We start from the raw sequence: 20,686 nt of genomic DNA, 5'->3' as shown, positions 1-20,686 counted from the left end.
AGCACTGTTTATTACAATGCACTCACCATTAACCTTTGGCATTTCCCTCTCCCCTCTCCTCTTAAAATCCTCTTGTGAATATTTCATCTAACTCAAACTAGACATCACTTTCCACACAACTCCACCATAGCACGCATTGGGAAGGAAGCACACCACGGCAGGTATCCCCCACATCTAGAGAAAAAGGAGGCTAGCAACTATCCATTTATATGGCCCCCATCACTCCCTCTTTGAGCCTTACTAGCATTAACCAAAAGCTGAGAGGGCATTGTTACCAGCAATAGGTGGGGAGAGCTGGCATCACTTGTCACCATTCCTACTGGTGTGAGTTCTCCTCCTCAAAGTGATCAGCTACTATTTCTGGTGCTGTCCCTGAAGACTGGCCCTCTCCTAATGGCTCATCCCTGCAGGTAAGGGAGGGGGCAGGAGACAGAGTGTGTGTTCTGGCTCCTACACCATATCTGGAAATTGCCCCTGGCAGTAAAGAGTAGACAGGAACCCCTGAGGACTCCCACAGCCAGTGTGCTTTGTTGTGGGAGTGCAAGAAGAGCCTCCACATGTTATTAAACTGCCCTCATATTTTGGCTTTGGGACATATCACAGCCTCAGCAACCAGTGACCCTCTCTCCCTACTCCACATACATTCTGGGTAACATTTGCCCTCAGAGCTTGTAAATATTTGTATCTCACCTATGAACACTTCAGTTATTTCACCAGTTTGGATTCTTGTTCACCTCTGTGATGAGATCTCAACAAGCCAGCACATGAGAGACAGCAAACCTCCCCCCTCCCCTTATTTAATAATAATTAATGTCGCAATTAAAATAAACTAACCTCTGTTACTTTTAAAATTAAAGGGGAAAAGCATTATGGACTTATTTTGGGCAGAGCACTTTCAGCAAAGTATATCTGCAATTCCAGAGAGAGCAGGATTTTTCTGGTGCCCACAGAAATATCAAATATGTGGCAGAATACAGGTAAAATGGAACAGGAGACATCATTCTCCCCCAAGGAGTTCTGTCACAAATGTAATTAACACATTATTTTTTTAACGAGCGTCATCAGCACAGATGCATGTCCTCTGGAATGGTGGCCGAAGTATGAAGGGGCATACAAATGTTTAGCATATCTGGTACGTAAATATCTTCCAATGCCGGCTACAAAAGTGCCATACGAACACATGTTCTCACTTTCTGGTGACATTGTAAATAAGAATTGGGCAGCATTATCTCTCGTGAATGTAAACAAACTTGTTTGTCTGAGCGACTGGCTGAACAAGAAGTAGGACTAAGTGGACTTGCAGGCTCTGAAGTTTTAACATTATTTTGTTTTTGAGTGCAGTTTTATGTAACAAACAAAAAAAAATCTACATTTGTAAGTTGTACTTTCAGACAAAGATTGCACGACAGTACTTGTATGAGGTAAATTGCAAAATACTATTTCTTTTATCATTTTTACAATGCAAATATCTGTAATTGAAATCAAAGTGTATATTATTTATTACAACACAGAATACTATATGAAAACGTAGGAAAACATCCAAAATATTTAATAAATTTCAATTGGCATTCTATTGTTTAACAGTGTGATTAAAACTATGATTAATCGTGATTAATTTTATTGGGTTAATCGCATGAGTTAACTGCGATTGACAGCCGTAGATATAATATTAACCAATAGAAATTCAAGGATTACAAGAAAATAAAGCAGCATGCACATTCTCCATCTGACTTTTTAAGGTTCATTGAATAACAGCATATTTTATATTTATTTAAAGTTTGTCACGTTAAGAAATTTAATCTCTTCCTTCCATGTTGAACTGAGATGGGAGTATTTATTTGGAAGTTTAAAGAAAGCCAGAGTGGATAGGACAGGAAAAAATTACAGAGTTTACCTGTATACATGAAAGATGATAATGGATAGCGAAGACCAAGTGTGTCTTCAGTAAAGGAATCCACAAAATCCTCCAACATCATTAACCCAAAATCTTTCCCACGATGTCTCTTTCTCACAAACATTGTGTCCAGCACTGGAAGTTGATAGCTTTGGGTAAGATAGGAGCTACATATGCTTCCTGAAATCATGGAAAAACCATGCATCAGTATTTCATCATTGATTTGTCATAGTTTTAGATCAACATATAGTGGCTTGGCTTTTACTGTATCTTGATGATAATAGATGTACTGTACACACAGAAGCCACATTCAGCCACTCATTGGCTCGTTGGGCCAACTTCGTATTTTTGCGGCTTTACAGCAGACAACACAACGTAAGAAAGCTTGTCTGGTATAGTGGCCTACTGCTGCACAAAGAATGGAAGGCTACAGAGGAGAAGGGAGTAAGGCAAAGGCACACTTTGGAATCCTGCTGAGTTATTTCTTGAGGAAATCTGCAAAAGAGAATGAAGTGAAAAGATGGAAGAAAAAGCCAAAAGGCTCAATCCAAATATATTGTTTTTACATATATTAAAAAAAAATGTTTAAAAACAAACCCATAAGTATGGAAGTCAGCTCTCATTTAAGAACTGAAACACAAATCATCAACCCCCCCAATTTTTTTTACGGAACATCAATAATGCTGAAGTCAAGGCAAAATTTTGTAAGAAGGGATTTTTCCATTCATAGCATAGCATGGATTACACATAATAATTATAATTATGAACAGGTGCACTGTGACACAACAAAGCAATTTTAGTGTTGAAAAATTCTTGAAAGGTAACCATGAACTCACTGGTATCAGAGTAATAAATGTTATTTTTCTGGATTTGTATTACAGTGGTAAATACTGGTCCCAAGGCAGGATTGGAACTCCATGGTGCTAGGCCCTGTGCGCACACAGAAAAGATTGTCCCTACCCTAAAGAGTTTACAATCCAAGTAAAATAACAACACAAATTTCATATATAGCACTCATCACAGACATTAATTAATTAGTCCTCACAATACTTTTGTGAGGTCAGTTGCTATTATCATCTGCAAAGCAAGAAAAACTCAGTCAAGAGAGATTAAGTTATTTAAGGTTACACAGTGAGTCCACATCAGAGATGAAATTAGAAAAACAGTAGTAAGTTCCAGACCTGTGGTCTGACCACTGGACTACATCTCAGTCTATCGCCACAGAAAGAGGAAAAAAACCATGAAGTATAACAGTATTTCATATTCAAATAGTCTTGGATGTTTATTAGCTCAGGATTAATAAATGGTAGAACAACAGGAAAAGTAAGTGTAGTTGCATGATCTAATTGCCACAATGTATATGGAACAAATATTTGTTATAAACACTCCTCCATCACTCAGAATCTAATAAAATCAGTTGTACAGAAACTAGAATAAAGTACTAACATTTCAGCCCCAAAGTCATTTTTGTGATCATTGTATTGGCTTAACTTTTAGCTTGAAAATTGCTCTATTAGGACCTGAGCAATTTCATAGATATGTTCATAAAGGCATAATATTGATAAACAGAACAAAGACATGCCATCTGCCAATTACCTTCCCCACAGGAATTGCCATACTGGAACAGATCAATGGCCCATCTGGCCCAATATCAGGTTTCTGACAGTGGACAAGGCCAGATGCTTCAGAGGAAGGCATAAAACCCTTCTGGTGCACTTAGCTGTACAATAGTTGCAATTCACCACGAATTTCACTGACATTAATCCAAAAACCTTCTACTAGGATAAAGTTAGGATGTCAGATCATACCACTTTGGCCCAAAATTAGATATTCTATTATTTAAGGAGGGCTGTCAGTGTGATCAACAAATTATTTACAATTAAGTTAGATTTAATTCAGCAAAAGTTGAAAAATGAAATCGAGTTCTGAAACAATCACAGAGAACTTACAATGTATATTTAAGCAGTGAGAAAAAATGAGAGAACTATCTATAAAGCAATGTTAATGACATAGAAAGATGCTACTTAAATTGTAAGCCCCTTGGACCAATCATTTTGTTCTGTGTTTGTACAGCACCTAGCACAATGGAGTCATGGTCTGTGACTGGGGTCCTAGGCATTAGCACAATACACACAAATAAAGAACAGCAATAATGACACCTGACCCTGCAGCCACCCTGAGATCAACTGGAGTTCTGCACACAGGAATTGTAGGATCAGACCCTAAATGTGCACAATACAGCATTAATGTTTGTAACTTCCACAGTCTGGGTGAATTTCACCCTCACCAGATTGATCTGACCCTATCCAAAATACATTAAACTGTGCAAAATATCGTCCCTTATGACCCTCATGTGTGTCTTCATGCAGCACTACTGTACATATTCAGTATTAAAAGGGTAGAACACTGGACAAGATTTCTGCCTCTTGAGTTATGGGGCTATAAGAAGCAGCTAATTACCTTTATAACTGGAGGTTCTTCAAGGCATATGGTCCCTATCTGTATTCCACTGTGAGGTACACATGTGCACCATGCACCCAGAGCCAGAGAATTCTGAAAGCAGTGCCTGTCAGTCTGGCATGCACCTTCACTCTCCTCATGTCTCCAACTGAAGAGACTGGAGTGGGGCAGACCGATTGCCTCTCCAGTTCCTTTTCTACCACAAATCAAAAGATGATTCGAAGCAGCGGGGAAGGAGGGCGGGTAGTGGAATACACATCAGGACCAAATATCATGAAGGACCTCTAGTTACAAAGGTAAGTAACTTCCTCTTTGAGTACTGGTCCCTATATGTATTCCAATGTGGGTGACTGCAAACAGTACTCAAGTAGGAAGAGGGTGCAAGGATACAGATGGCAGAGCAGAAGCAAGGACTGCCATTCCAAAGGATGTAACGGCAGAGGAGTCTTGTACTAAACATAATGCCTCGCAAACGTGTTGATGGAACGCCACTGCAAATATCACGTAGAGGTTCTTCTTGAAGCGATGCCATAGACATCACTTGTGCTCTTGTGGAATGAACCTTCACCCCATGAGTGAGAGGGACAGAAAACAAAATACAGCCTGAGATATATTTCAAGATTCTTTGAGAAGTTATAGCTTGATCCCGAATACTTTCTGCTACAGTGGCAGACAGCTTGGGAGATTTCTGTTTGGACTCTTGAGATATCGAGTGCTTTGTGCTGTGTGGTTGCCAGTATGAGCTGCCTAATCTAACAAGGATGTTGTGACATTATTGACATGAACTGTGACCAGTTGCACCAAATCTTGTAGAAAATAGGTCAAGTAAGGTGCCTATGGAAAGGCTGTAATTTGCTGGTTATGATTATGCTGTCTGTATGTGTGTATCATTTTTGTATTTGAAGTTATGAATATTGGCTATGTTCTTGTATTTCAATGTATTTGATTCTAAGTACAATCAGTGAAGCATTTGGTCAGCTTCTTGAGAAAGGACTATTCTCAGTAAGTGCCCAATGAAGAAACACTTAACTGACAATGGACTTTGGGAGACGCCAATCCACATCTGAGTTTTCCTGGGAATGTTCAAACTAACATGTAAACAATGGCGCCGGCCTGCAAAAAATGGAATCATTCATGGACATGTGACTTGCCCAGGTGGCTACAAACTCCATCTTGTGGCTGTGATTTTTCACAGAAGAACAAAGGGGTTTCCGCCCACAAGAGAGAGAATATAAAAGGCCCTGGAAACCTCTCCATTTTGTCTTCAGCTGGCTCAAGAGATGACCTCTCCACTCCAAAGAGATGCCTGAAAGAAACTGGGATAAAGGACTGTAACTAAGGGGGTGGGAGTGATTGCTGGACACAAGCCATAAACCATGACGTTGGTCTGAAAAGGACTGGGCCCAGACTAGGAAGGAGTCTAGTCTGTGAAAGAAGCTTATTGGGACACCTCTGAGGGTGAAATTTACCTGTATGCAGTTTCCTACTATATTAGGCATGTTTTGTTTTATTTTGCTTGGTAACTTACTTTGTTCTGTCTGTTGTTACTTTGAACCACTTAAATCTTACTTTTTATATTTAATAAAATCACTTTTGCTTATCAATTAACCCGGAGTAAGTAATTAATACTTGGGGGAGCAAACAGCTGTGCATCTCTCTCTATCAGTGTTATAGAGGGTGGACAATTTATGAGTTTACCCTGTATGAGCTTTATACAGAGTAAAATGGATTCATTTGGGTTCGGATCCCATTGGGAGCTGGGTGCTGAAGGTAGGAGTACCTGCTTTGAGTCGTTTTCAGTTAAAGCCTGCAGTTTTGGGGACGTGATTCAGCCCCCGCGTCTATGTTGGAGCAGAGTAGAGTGTCTGGCTCAACAAGACAGGGTTCTGGAGTCCCAAGCTGGCAGGGAAAATGGGCTCCGAGGTAGTTTCAGCACATCAGGTGACAGTCCCAAGGGGGTCTCTGTGACCAAACCCATCACAGAGGTATCTGTAATGATCATCCTGTCCAATGAGGAGGAAAGGAATGGCATGCCTACGCATTCTTGGCATGGAGTCTTCCACCATAGCCAAAATGATATTAATTTGGTGGGAACAGCTACTAGTGTGTTCATGGCTGATTTGGTGAGCACACTGTTTGAAGCCAGGCTTCCAGACCAACTGACAATGGATGGTACCATGGACACTAATGTCGCCAAATTGTGGTCTAGTACCGACAGAGGCTTAGATTTGTGGGCTTTCTCGTCGTGCCCCTGAAACTTAGGATATTCTAAATTCTCATGGATTGAGCTAGAAGACTTGTTCAATTTAGGCAGGGCTCTATTCGACTTCTTCTAAGTGGATTTGGAGGAGGATTTAGCCTTATATTTATAAAAACACTCCCTGTCCTCCTGACAAGACCCCACAAGAGATATGTGGGGGTAGACTCCCTCGCTCCTGAGTTGGACCCCGTGGCATGAGACACACACCTTATTGAGTCAAGCTGAAGTATGGGAGAGGTCACCCTGGCCTAGGTATTACTGCAGCCTCAAGGCCTTTTCCATTACGCACTTCTTAAGACTAAGTTCCCATCCTTCTTGGGTACAACTGAGGAACATGCAGCAGATACTGCACCTTGCCATGATATGGGTTTTGCTGTGACAGTAAAGACAGTGTTGATGGTCATTGCTGACTGAGAAGGAGCGTGTGCAGAAAGCAAAAGTTTTGAAACCTGGAGTCCTGGGCATAATGGCTACTAAAAAGACTATGGGGAAAATTAAAAAAAAAAAAAAAAGCGTAAGTGATTTCAGCACCTAAAGTCACTTTTGAAAATTTTACCCAAAACCTTGTCTGTTCTAAGAATTCAAGAAAAGGTTCATGTATCAATCACACACATTAGTGCAGCTTAAAAGTTCTGATAAAAGAGTTTGGTTTTCCATTGCTTTATTAAAAAAAATACTTAAATGTTTTTACCTGCAGGTTTAACAGAATAGAACCCAATGGCCTCTCCTTTTTTCCACAGAATCTTAGCATAATCATTGCTGCTGTGACAAAGGAAGGGGATCTCATTTCGCTCTATTTCTTGTTTGCGATAAATAATTCGATTCAAAACATACAGAACCACCCTCTCTCCAAGAGTCTTCACCTATGGAAATACGTAAGTACATTTAAATGTGCAACAGTTAAAAGGCCAACATCAATTTAGTTGAAGCTTAGACATTAGGGGGCTTATTTTCCGAGGTGCTAACTATCCACAACTCTAGCTGATGTCAGCAGGAGCTGCGAATGATCAGCACTTCTGAAAGATCAGGCCTATCGTTTTTTGAGCGGTGAGAGGAGCTCAGATGCCATGGTGACAGGCAGTGTATAAAATCAGAGAGATCAGATAAAATGCATTGCACACCTTAATATTAAAAACATGTTCTAATGATTTAAAGGCTTTATTTTTGTTTTTTAAAATTTAAATGAACACAATATTTTTGGATTTTAAGAAACATTCGCCAAATACGAGAGCTCAGTGTCAATTAGTCTTAGTCTTCGCAGGCTAGCAGGAGTTTGGAGTGCTACAAAGAACATGCGCTCAGATCTTCTGGGAAGGCCCACATAACATACGTCTCCATCATTGTTGGATATAGATGTATAGCAGTCACACAGAAATGTCAGAGTTAGATTTACCTGTGCGCTGCCCCTCTCCCATTAAGGACTGAAGATCTGCTGAAGGGGTCAAAGGCAATAGCACTTGTTGCAGCAGCAAAGTTTTATTAAACTCCAGTTTGGAATGGTCTCTGATATGGAAATGTAAGACTTAACAAGCACAGACAGGAGAAGCTGAATGCAGTGAACAACAACACTGCATGGATTCTACTGGACATGGGGGCAGCAAAGAGGAAAAAGCTTGTGGTGGCAATGCTGAAATATTCTGGACTCCCTGCTGCAAAATTAGAGTCTTATATGCTTCAGAACACACAGGCAATAGCTATGATTTAACAAAAGTTATATAAGCCTGATGATGAATGGTAATTAAGGCTGCAAGTTTATCACAGAGGTCATGGATTCCGTGACTTTATGGGACCTCCATGACTTCTGCAGCGGCCAGTATGGCTGACCTGGGGGCCAACTGAGCCGCTCAGGAAGCACTTGCGCCAGTTGCACTGGCCGCTGCCTCTCTGCAGCAGGAGTTTAGGTGTGGGAGGGAACTCAGGGCAGCACTTACGGGGTCGGAGGGGAGGCTTCGCAAGAAGTGGTGCTCAGCTCCTAAGTGGAGGTGCAGCCAGACAGCTCTGCACATTGCCTCCACCTGCAGGCACCACTCCTGCAGCTCCCACTGGCTGCAGTTCTCGGCCAATGGGAGCTGCGAAGCCAGCACTATGGACAGAGGCAGAGTGCAGAGCTGCCTGGCCACGCCTCTGCCTAGGAGCTGAGGGAGTGGGATGTAGTCACTTCCAGGGAGCCGCAGAGCCAGGTAGGGACCGTGCCAGCCCCTCCAAAACTTCCCACCCCAGCACCTGCAGCATCTCCCAGGCTGCCTCCCAAGATTTAGTCACAGGTATATAATACAAGTCATAGACAGGTCACAGGCCATGATTTTTTGTTTACTGCCTGTGACCTGTCCATGACCTTTACTAAAAATACCCATGACTAAAACTTAGCCTTAATTATGACAGTAGGGCATGTCCTTTATCTGGACTTCCTCAAACCCCATACCAACACTGCAGGCCACCATCCCTGTATTTCACTTAACTCATCCCCAACCTTCTCCCGCAGAAAGGTACTCTAACAATTGACAACAAACTTAAAGAGGAAAAAAAGAAAAGGGAAGGGTGAGCCGGCAAGCTTCTCCAGTAGTACAATGCACAACTCCCATGAGGTGCCTAATTGCCAGGGTCCCAGACAGCACGAGTCTGAGAAGGTAGCCCTTAAACCATTAGAGGCAAAGTATCTTTCACATGAGAGTGCTTCACAAGAGCAATGTTGTTTTGAAGAGGTCAGTTAAATGGAAAAATAAGATGTGAAAAGAGCCCCAGCTCCTCAATCTCTATTGATGCTCCCACTACGCAAGATGGCCTACCTATTTATTTGCACCATTAGATTAATTTCCAAATCAAATCAAAATGTACAGCACATATCAGATCATTAACTATCCTCATTAAATTTATATGAAGTGGTCCTTACAAGATTAAAAACTGTTAAGATATAAATGCTGGAGCTCCTTACCTGCTGAAGCCCCTCTCTAGAAGGGATAGATGTTCTCACAATATCATTGATGGCCCACCATTGGTCAGCAAGATACAAGGCTACAGCTTGAAAGGAAAAAAATGGATATAAAAAGTTAGTGATCTTGACATTTTGAAACTTAAGATATTTACTAAAGTTATTATACAGCTATAGTTACCAAGTTATAAAAGACGTCTTTTAAGCTGTAGTAAGAAGCACATTAATGCAGTTATTTTCTTTAGCAAAAACAATGTGCTCAGTGCTGTACAGCCACAAAATAAAGACATTCCCTGCTCTGAAGAGATGATGATTTAAAAGGACAGTAAGCGAAGAGACAGGATAGGCTCGGGACCCAGAGGAGTTAACAATAGTGGAGTTATTTTTTTTTAAAATGTTGGTTCAGTTGTGGGCATCACAGAAAAAGTAAATCTCAACAAGGGAGATGAATGTGGAGAGGGTGGTAGGATGGTGATCAGGATGAGGTAGGCATTCTGTACTTGAGTGGCATGGGCAAAATTCAGAGACAGAATTGGGAGAAGGCGACAAGCATAGCATTGAGACTGGCACAGTGGAGGACTGGAAAGTAAATGCAGTAAGAGATGTCAGCTGTCAGGTAGACTAAAAGGGGCTTGAAGTGGTACGTAGATCAGTGGAGGGACTCAATTACTGCTTGACAGAAGAGGAAGATAAATTTAGTAGCCTCATTTTGGATGAACTGGGGAGGATAGCTGGGTATCAAAGAAGCCAGAGAGGAGAAAACTGAAGAGAAAGTACATGGTGCATTTAATTATTATGCACATTAAATCAGGAAGGCACCGTCTTTCATTTTGTTACACATCTTCCAAATTTAATCTAGCTGGTTCCACTCCAATTGGCATAGTAATTTCACACTTATTGAGATGTGGATAAGAATCTACAACAGAAATTAACAACAATCTGAAAGTGGATGTATGGACACTGCATTCAAGCTGAAAAAGCTAATTAGTTATTGCAAGGTAGCATGGAATGAGTAGAGGATTGGTTACATGTATTTGCCACAAAAGCCAAATGCTACAACATTTAGATTAGAATTTTAAAATGAAACCTGTGAGCGAGTCCTCAGGTGCAAATAAAGCAAGAACTTTGTGTGTCTGATCTCCACCGTAAAGAGGAACGAAGCCTACAGTTGACAAGCTAATAGGAATCTGAAACAAGAGTTTAGAATGGTTCAGTGGACTCTTGCTAATATAGCATTAGTCAAATATATAGAGCATGCTAAAGAGGACAAGCAAACCCAGTTTTCAAACTTGGGTGTTTAAAGGTGACCTGCAAACCCAAAAGAACACTCCCACCAATTGAGTTTGGCCCTGTTTTGCCTCTTTATATTACAGATCTTCTTTATAAAGATGACAACCAAAGGTGCGTGCATGTTGGAGGAAGGAAGTTTAAAAAGTTTTTCCTCTATTAAAACAAACAAACAAAAAAACAATCGGAGGAATTCACACTTTGTCTACCTCTTTTTCCTGGATGATTCTATAAATCACTGAAGAACTATTAGGTTTATGAGATCAGATAGTCTGGGCCATTTCCTCAATTTTAATAGGCCAGACTTAAATTTGGCCTCAGGGTACATGCACATTGCAAAATTCAACCAACTTGCAGCAGTGAGTCTTAGAGCCTGGGTCTACAGACTTGGGCTCCCACTATGGAGCTAAAAACAGCAGTGTACATGTTGCCACTCAGGCTAGATATTAGGGTCTGAAAGCTGGGGGAGGTGGGTGACTTTCAGAGCCCGAGCGGCAACATCTACATTGTTGTTTTTAGCACCGTAGCATGAGCTCTGTGAGCCTGAGTCTGTAGACCCAGGCTCTGAGACTCTCTGCCACCAGATATAAATATATATATTTTTTATCTTATTTTATTTTGCAGCACAGACATCTCCTAAGTGACCAGCTGGGGATTCCACTGGTTAACACCCTTCATAGCTTCTGATCACGAGCATGATGGGGTGATCTCTGGCTGTATAACTTGTGCCAGAGAACAGTGGAATGCAAAGTTGGCGTATAGCACCTATGTCCCTCTCTTCTCCCTACCATTAGGCCCTGCACTGAACAAAGCTCAGCCTAACATTATGATTTGACCCCAAGGAAGTGAATCTCTACTGAGAGGGGAAGCCATTTTTATTTCTGTTCATATCTATTTGACTCAAAAGCTATATGAGCAACAGGAAGGCAAGCTGTCTTGATTAAAGATTCAATATCTCGTCCTCAATTAAGGGCTAAGAAAGCCTCAAATACATTTTGCAGACTCTTCTAATAAAGACTTCCAGGAAACAGGAAAGAAAAAAAACTTGATATGCCTGATACACAAACCCAAATTGTCTTCCCTTGCAGACCAGGTCACTTTTAAAACAGGTGAACACTTCCCACATTTTGGTGCTAAAATAGGCACTTCAGCATCCAAATGCTCAATTGAGCACCAAAATTTGGCATTAAGGCACCAACATATGGAAACTGGAACCACTTAGTTTTAGCAAGTTCAATATCTTCATCAAAAGGATTCTGAAGTTATTTAAATTCAAGTATTTCTAATATTTAATGTATATATTAGCACTGATTCTGTGATGAACAAACAACTAGGCATTCAGACCATGAGAAAGATTTGCTTGCTTATAAAACAGTTTAAAGCTTATGGTATGCTATGACTCAGAATTTTTATTTTTACGCACACAGCACTTAACCATGATTAGAGCAAAGTGCCTAAAACTCTGCTCCTGGAAAGCGATCTGCAAGTAAGAACCCCTACTCCCACTTAGGCCTCACTTATTCTAGACTCTTTAGTCAAAATTTCACATCATTGTTACCATAGATACTAGCAAGTGGGAGTGCCAGCATAGGCAGATCCGATTTTGACCACTGCATCAAAAAGACAGGCTAAGCGATAAGGTGGGTCAGGTCATCAAATTCCAGCATCCGGTCTCAATTAGTGCCTCCACCAGTAAAGCGGAAGTGATGGCAACAGGGAAACTTTTAGGACAAATCATCCAATATAGACACCATTTTGGATGTCAGTGGGACTGGCTCTGGGATTAAAGGTCCACCCAAACAGATCACTTTGCAAAACTGAAGCATAAATGACCAATTAAATGTAGTAACTGCTAGCATAACTTATGCATGTGCATTTCTGCGAATAATTCTAGCAAAGAGTTTGCTGACTCACCAGTTAAGATTTAAAATGAAGAGAATTGTTCAATATATGTAGATTCATCATCCAACAATCTGAGTGGCTGACACAAAGATCTCACTTGGAATAAAATAATGTGCTTTTTGGTGTTCCAAAGTACAATAAAAATACAGTTTAAAAAGGATAGAAACATATAGAAAATATAATACTTATTTAAATATTCATTTTAACACAGTAGACAGACTGGATTTATCTGCATTTTTCTCTTTCTTACTTTGATGTTGCTGACAAGAGACAAAAACTCTGGATTCCCTGGATCCCCACAACGAAGATCAGACATGTAGTCTTCTGCAGAACTCTCCAAGTCTTCATGACTGTAATTATCTAACATGTCCACAGGGAATGCCATCCCCTTGAAAAATTGAACATGCATATATTATTGTAGAGATACCACACAGTATATGCCTGAAGTTATCTTGTTCTATTAAACATAACATTAGAATGAATTTACTCTTCTTCTCTAAAGGGAAGCGTGTTCAATTGTACTGGCAGCAAGGAGCATGAATCACAGCCTCATTCAATTTGTCACAACCACCCCAAACAATGGGTTTATTTTTTATTTCCAAATGTTATTTGGGCAGAATAAGGTGATGTGTGTTCCAGCACAATTTGGTTAATTTAATACATGATTGCTTTCTTTTTCTATACAATGTTTACTGAGTTGCTGTTGAATAAAGTACAACAGATGCATAAAGAGCCAAATCTTTCATCACTTCACCTAACCAGAGTAAAATAGTTGTACAGAGGGTGCTGCATGGATGTTGGTAAAAACAGAATCTTCTCCACACATCTGTTCATTGCTTCAGCCTCCCACAACATGGCCTATGTATCCTACCTATGCACCGGTGAAGGAGGGAGAAGGGGATTGGCCAGTGGATCCCTGTAGACATTTGTCCATGGTCTAAAGGACATGCACAGATATTGGGGGGCTTCCTTGCCTGCTTTCACCTGGCTGTTTCACTGACTGCACCACTGGTGCACTCAACTTCACTTCCTAGGGGTCTGTGTATTTTCTTTTGAAGTCCTCTTCCTAAAATTGCCATTGCCTGCACTTTTCCGCTAGTCCCTCAACTACGGTGAATCAACACTACAGGCAGCAGCATGCCTCCTTGCCAATTGTCAATGGGAAGCCCTGCATTTAGAGGAGCTGGCTCTCCAAACAGACAGCAACAGTACCTACAGTAAGAATTTTTTAAATATCAGTGACAGGAGTCAGAAAGGAAAGGAAAAGAAAAGAAAAAAAAAAAGGAAAAAGCTCCTTCTCACTCTTTAACACTCCCTTCACTAGCCCAAGAGCACTCACCAGGGCTCTTAAAGGTTCTTCCCAAGAACTCGTGGAAAGAACAGGGGATAGACCGGAGAATCACACCATCACCAGGAAAAGGCAGGTCTACATGACTGGGGACTCCTTACTGAGAATCATAGACAGGCCTGTAACCAGTGCTGATCCAGAGAACAGAAGGTTGTGCTGTCTGCCAGGTGCTAAGATACAGTTGTGGATCTGAGGCTGAAGAGGATCCTAACAGCAGCAGGAAAGAATCCACTGACTGTCTTTCATGTGGGAACAAATGATACAGCTAGATTATTGCTGGAACGTATCAAGGGAGACTATGCCAGGCTGGGGAAGATGCTTAAGGAAACAGAGGCTCAGGTGATGTTCAGTGGGATTCTGCCTGTTCCCAGAGAAGGGAAACAAAGGTGTGACAAGATTATGATGATCAACAGATGGCTCAGGCAGTGGTGCTATAAGAAGGGCTTTGAGATGTATGGCCACTGGGAGGTATTCATGGACAGAGGACTGTTCTCTCAGGATGGACTTTACCTGAGTAGGGAGGGTAACAGACTTCCAGGATGGAGGCTGGCATAACCGATTAAGAGAGCTTTTAACTAGGAATTTGGGGGAGATGGTTGGGAGATGTCCAGGTAATTTCCACACCAGATTTTAACATTGATAGGGAAGAAAACAAAGTAAGAAAGGATACAGCCATAAGGAGGAAGGGTAGTGTAGGTACCAGTCTAATAGGTGATACTGGCAGTAGAATGTCTGTGCCTAATTGGGTAAAGAATGTGAGCAAAGCCAAACAGCAAAAATTAAGATGTTTGTACACTAATGCGAGGAGCCTAGGTAATAAAATGGAGGAACTAAAGTTACTGGTGCAGAAATCGAAACCAGATATTGTAGGGATAATAGAAACATGGTGGAATAGTAGTCATGACTGGAGTACAGGTATTGAAGGGTATGTGCTGTTTAGGAAAGACAGAAATAAAGGCAAAGGTGGTGGAGTAGCATTGTACATCAGTGATGAGGTAGACTGTAAAGAAATAAGAAGTGATAGAAGGGATAAGAGAATCTGTCTGGGCAAAAATCACATTGGGGAAGAAAGCTACTAGAGACTCCCCTGAGATAGTGCTTGAGGTGTGCTACAGACCACCAGGATCCGATCTGGATATGGATAGAGACCTCTTTAATGTTTTTAATGAAGTAGATACGAATGGGAATTGTGTGATCATGAGAGACTAACTTCCCAGATATAGACTGGAGGACAAGTGCTAGTAATTATAGGGCTCAGATTTTTTGGGTCGATAGCTGATGGATTCCTTCACTAAGTAGTTGCTGAACCAACAAGAGGGGAAGCCATTTTAGATTTGGTTTTGGTGAGCAGTGAAGATCTCCTAGAAGAAATGGTTGTAGGGGGCAACCTTGGTTCAAGCGATCATGAACTAATTCAGTTCAAACAAAACGGAAGGATAAACAAAAATAGATCTGTAACTAGGGTTTTTGAGTTCAAAAAGGCTAACTTAAAAAAATTAATGCAATAGTAAGGGAAGTAGATTGACTGAAGAACTTATGGATGTAAACACAGAGGAGGCCTGAAATTACTTCAAGTCAAAGTTGCAGAAACTATCAGAAGCCTGCATCCAAGAAAGGGGAAAAAATACAGGCAGGAGTTGTGAGACCAAGCATCTCAGGAGGTGATTAAAAAAGGCAAAAAGCTACAAGGAGTGGAAGAGGGATGGACCAGCAAGGAAAGCGGATCAGCAAGGAAAGCTACCTTATTGAGGTCAGAAACATGTAGGGATAAAGTGAGAAAGGCCAAAAGCCATGTAGAGTTGGACCTTGCAAAGGGAATTAAAACCAATAGTAAAAGGTTCTATAGCCATATAAATAAGAAGAAAACAAAGAAAGAAGAAGTGGGACTGCTAAACACTGAGGATGGAGTGGAAGTTAAGGATAATCTAGGCATGGCCCAATATCTAAACAAATACTTTGCCTCAGTCTTTAATGAGGCTAATGAGGAGCTTAGGAATAATGGTAGGATGACAAATGGGAATGAGGATATGGAGGTAGATATTACCATCCGAGGTAGAAGCCAAACTCGAACAGCTTAATGGGACTAATCGGGGGCCCAGATAATCTTCATCCAAGAATATTAAAGGAACTGGCACATGAAATTGCAAGCCCATTAGCAAGAATTTTTAATGAATCTGTAAACTCAGGGGTTGTACCGTATGACTGGAGAATTGCTAACATAGTTCCTATTTTAAGAAAGGAAAAAAGGTGATCCAGGTAACTACAGGCCTGTTAGTTTGACATCTGTAGTATGCAAGGTCTTGGAAAAAAAATTTGAAGGAGAAAGTAGTTAAGGACATTGAGGTCAATGGTAATTGGGACAAAATACAACATGGTTTTACAAAGGGTAGATCGTGCCAAACCAACCTGATCTCCTTCTTTGAGAAGGTAACAGATTTTTTTAGACAAAGGAAACGCAGTGGATCTAATTTACCTCGATTTCAGTAAGGCATTTGATACGGTTCCACATGGGGAATTATTAGCTAAATTGGAAAAGATGGGATCAATATGAAAATTGAAAGGTGGATAAGGAACTGGTTAAAGGGAGACTACAACGGGTCATACTGAAAGGTGAACTGTCAGGCTGGAAGGAGGTTACTAGTGGAGTTCCTCAGGGATCGTTTTGGGACCAATCTTATTTAATCTTTTTATTACTGACCTTGGCACAAAAAGTGGGAGTGTGCTAATAAAGTTTGCAGGATGACAAAGCTGGGAGGTATTGCCAATACAGAGAAGGACCAGGGATATCATACAGGAAGATCTGGATGACCTTGTAAACTGGAGTAATAGTAATAGGATGGCTTTCCTTGCTGGTCCATCCCTCTTCCACTCCTTGTAGGCTTTTTGCCTTTTTTAATCACCTCCTGAGATGCTTGGTCTACACAACTCCTGCCTGTATTTTTTCCCCTTTCTTGGATGCAGGCTTCTGATAGTTTCTGCAACTTTGACTTGAAGTAATTTCAGGCCTCCTCTGTGTTTACATCCATAAGTTCTTCAGTCAATCTACTTCCCTTACTATTGCATTAATTTTTTTAAGTTAGCCTTTTTGAACTCAAAAACCCTAGTTACAGATCTATTTTTGTTTATCCTTCCGTTTTGTTTGAACTGAATTAGTTCATGATCGCTTGAACCAAGGTTGCCCCCTACAACCATTTCTTCTAGGAGATCTTCACTGCTCACCAAAACCAAATCTAAAATGGCTTCCCCTCTTGTTGGTTCAGCAACTACTTAGTGAAGGAATCCATCAGCTATCGACCCAAAAAATCTGAGCCCTATACCAGGGAGAGAGAGGAATTATTTAATCTACCAATGTGGACACAAGAACAAATGGATATAAACTGGCCATCAGGAAGTTCAGACTTGAAATTAGATGGTTTCTAACCATCAGAGAAGTGAAGTTCTGGAACAGTCTTCCAAGGGGAGTAGTGCGGGCAAAAGACGTATCTGGCTTCAAGACTCAGCTTGATAAGTTTATGCAGGGGATGGTATGATGGAATAGCCTAATTTTGGCAATTAATTGATCTTTGACTATTAGCAGTAAATCTGCCCAATGGCCTGTGATGGGATGTTAGATGGGGTGGGATCTGAGTTACTACAGAGAATTCTTTGCTGGGTATCTGGCTGGTGAGTCTTGCCCAGATGCTCAGAGTTTAGCTGACTGCCATATTTGGGGTTGGGAACGAATTTTCCTCCAGGGCAGATTGGCAGAGGCCCTGGGTTTTTTTTGCCTTCCTCTGCAGCGTGGGGCACGGGTCACTTGCTGGAGGACACTCTGCACCTTGAAGTCTTTAAACCATGATTTGAGGCCTTCAATAGCTCAAACATAGGTTAGGGGTTTATTATAGGAGTGGGTGGGTGAGATTCTGTGGCCTGCGTAAAGTCTATGAATCTATAAAACTCAGTTTTCCTAAATAAATACTGATTATCTTTCAGGTTTTTCCACACCTGGTGGATATCTGATGTGTCAGCTAGTCTGCTACTGTTCTTCAGGTCAAGAATTGCGTCCATCCTGTGTATTTGTACTGCGCCTCACACAAAGAGACTTTAATCTAGTAAGGATCTTTGAGCACTACCACAATTCAAAAAAAGAAGAGAAAAATGAAAGATTGTGGTTCTTCCTGAAGAATGAGAGAGAAAGAGAGAGGACGCCTATATCTCAATGTCCATGCATCACAGGAATTATAGTTTTATGCATTCATTTCCACTAGTCTCACATTCGCACCATTCTCAAATACTAATAAATCCCAGCATCCTTCAGCAGGCATCTCTCATAATTAGGTTTTCCAGGTTTAAGTTAAGGCCAATGAAACCTGAGTACTATGTAAACGTAACAGGCTTTTAAAAATATATACACGCAATAGGACAGACCATTGGTTTAATCTGTATTGGTACTTACTATGTTCCTTCAATTACTCTGTTGCCTGTGCCAACCATTTCCTCTGTAATCCCATTGCTCCTCACTCACTCCAACACATGCACCATACTCTCAATGTCATACAAACACTCTCTATCCCCTACTCCCTCCCTCCTCAATACAGGCACCTGTGCCAGCCTAGCAATCATGTGCTAGCCTAGACCTCTACGGTTACTGTCAAAGAGTCATCCCACCACATAAGGGAGTTGGGTTTAGCCCCAACTGCGCCTAATTATCTGCATCCCAAGTGATGGGATTGATTTCCTTTATTGGTACTCACACAACCTTTACAACACAAGATACTGGCAACACAGCAAAAGGTCCTTTCAATGGGACCAAAAAACCTCAATCCAGATATTTACAAAATAAAAAAAAAAAAAATCTTATTTTGTGGTTATCTTTGTAATTGTAGAAATGGCTATAGCAAATAATAGACACCTCACAGCTGCTACTGAAACTATTCCTGTATAGTAGTGTCACAGAGTCAGCTGGTCCTTTAAGGCAGTTGCCTAGTTATCTTCCTCCCAGATGATGAGTTTGAGGCCAGGGATCAGGTGACCTGAAAGCTAAAAGGTCAAGGAACAGCTCAGTTAGAGAGAGACCTGCAGAAAACAAGACCTGGTTTATCTGTTTAATTTACATAAGATTTTTTATTTTAAGAAATTAACCCATCCCTAAAAAAAAAAAAAAATCTGAAATTCTGAAGCTGGGAGTTTTATCTGATGCACTAGCAGTGAGGGAGCCCACCAGCTTACAGTTACTATAAACTGGACCTAAGAGGCAACTGGGTGAGAGGGGAAGGGGGAGAAAATAACTAACAAATCACCTGGCAGCTGAAGTACAGTCAGATATGCCAAACCCAAGAGAAAAAAAAAAAAAGCAGAAATTGGGCTTGATTTTGGCTTAATTAGTTTGCAAGTTGCTTGTTGTAGCTTGTTGCCTTTTTTGGGAGGTGGGGGTGGGAGAAATCAGCTCCTGGCAAGCATGGGCTAGGAGCAAGCAGGGGCAAGGGGTTGGGGGAGAGTCAGGGTTGCACAGGGGGCCCATCACAGTCCCAGACTGCATGTCAGGGTGATCTAGTCACAAAGTATTGGAGTTCTTAAGGACTGGCTTGTTTTGGCCTTGTTTTGAAATGAGATTAGATTGATTTTTGGCTTATTGTGGAAGTCAGGGTGCTTATTTACCCTGTGAAAGTTGGCCACTGTGCTGGCAGGAGTGGCAGTAGCAACTTCTCAACACTCAGGAGAAACTTTGATTCAGCTGTCACCAGTGAAAGCAGTGTCAACTTATGCCTCTTCCTCAAGGTACAATAGGCCAGCAGTTACAATCCCAAAAGAGCACCACATAGGACAGAGCAGACCTCATTTTTAAGGTTTCATCCAGAGCTTCCACAAGCAGTGAACTACCACTACCACTGCTAACCAACTGATCACTCTTGGAAGGAAGCCAAGTTGTGTGGCTTCTTTATATGACTTTTTCAGATATGAGCAATCAAGATTTCTCTGGGAGGGTCTAAGAACTTTTCCCTGACAAAATTCATGGTTTACATCTCAAATATCTCCCCATTCCTTTCTGGTCTCTCTTATGCACACTTCTGTGCTTTCATTTGGAAAGGTATGTGATATGACAAGACCCCTTCTTTTCCCCTCAGGAGACTCAAAGGTAATCTATAAATCAAGCTTTTCAAAACGTAGGTGAAGGTGATATCTGGTACCTATAGACACTAGGATCCAAGAGAAGAGATAGGGTCACCTCTTTCACAGAATTGTTTTCCATCTTTAAAAACACAGCCATGATTTAGTCACAGATTCAAACTGCTGTCAAAGTAAGATTTCCAGGAACATTTATAAGAAATTAACAAATGGCTCCCTCATTTAACTTTCCATTTTATCTACCTGCCCTTCGCTTTTGTTTGTATCTTGGTCTTTCCACTTTTTTTAAATGTCTGCTTTTCAATTGCTTTTCTGTTTTCCCATCTCTTATCAAATCATAGACTCATAGGTCAGAAGGGACCAATATGATCATCTAGTCTGACCTCCTGCACAAGGCAAGCCACAGAACCCTACCCATCCACTTTTATAACAACCCCTAACCCATGACTGAGTTATTGAAATCCTCAAAATTGTGGTTTGAAGACCTCAAGCTGCAGAGAA

The 20,686-nt window shown here is 41.1% G+C and overlaps 1 protein-coding gene across 4 annotated transcripts in view; it reads right to left on the bottom strand.

The window, feature by feature from the left end:
• Nucleotides 1-20,686, bottom strand: part of FAM169A (family with sequence similarity 169 member A) — a 244,951-nt gene that overhangs the window by 205,079 nt on the left and 19,186 nt on the right. For all 4 annotated transcript variants that reach the window (XR_012656092.1, XM_032763550.2, XM_032763551.2 and 1 more), the window contains 5 exons: nucleotides 12,983-13,120; nucleotides 10,631-10,730; nucleotides 9,547-9,632; nucleotides 7,306-7,477; nucleotides 1,895-2,074 (listed from right to left, as the gene is read on the bottom strand). Coding sequence is in view for 3 of the 4 variants with exons in the window: in XM_032763550.2 (XP_032619441.1) it covers nucleotides 1,895-2,074; nucleotides 7,306-7,477; nucleotides 9,547-9,632; nucleotides 10,631-10,730; nucleotides 12,983-13,117 (673 nt within the window). In the remaining variant the exon portion in view is untranslated. The remainder of the gene's footprint in view (nucleotides 1-1,894; nucleotides 2,075-7,305; nucleotides 7,478-9,546; nucleotides 9,633-10,630; nucleotides 10,731-12,982; nucleotides 13,121-20,686) is intronic.

Source organism: Chelonoidis abingdonii, chromosome 6, assembly GCF_003597395.2.
Source record: "Chelonoidis abingdonii isolate Lonesome George chromosome 6, CheloAbing_2.0, whole genome shotgun sequence".
Lineage (NCBI taxonomy): Eukaryota > Metazoa > Chordata > Testudines > Testudinidae > Chelonoidis > Chelonoidis abingdonii.
The sequence above is the reverse complement of the archived record's forward strand: the minus strand, read 5'-3'. Positions and strand labels throughout refer to the sequence as shown.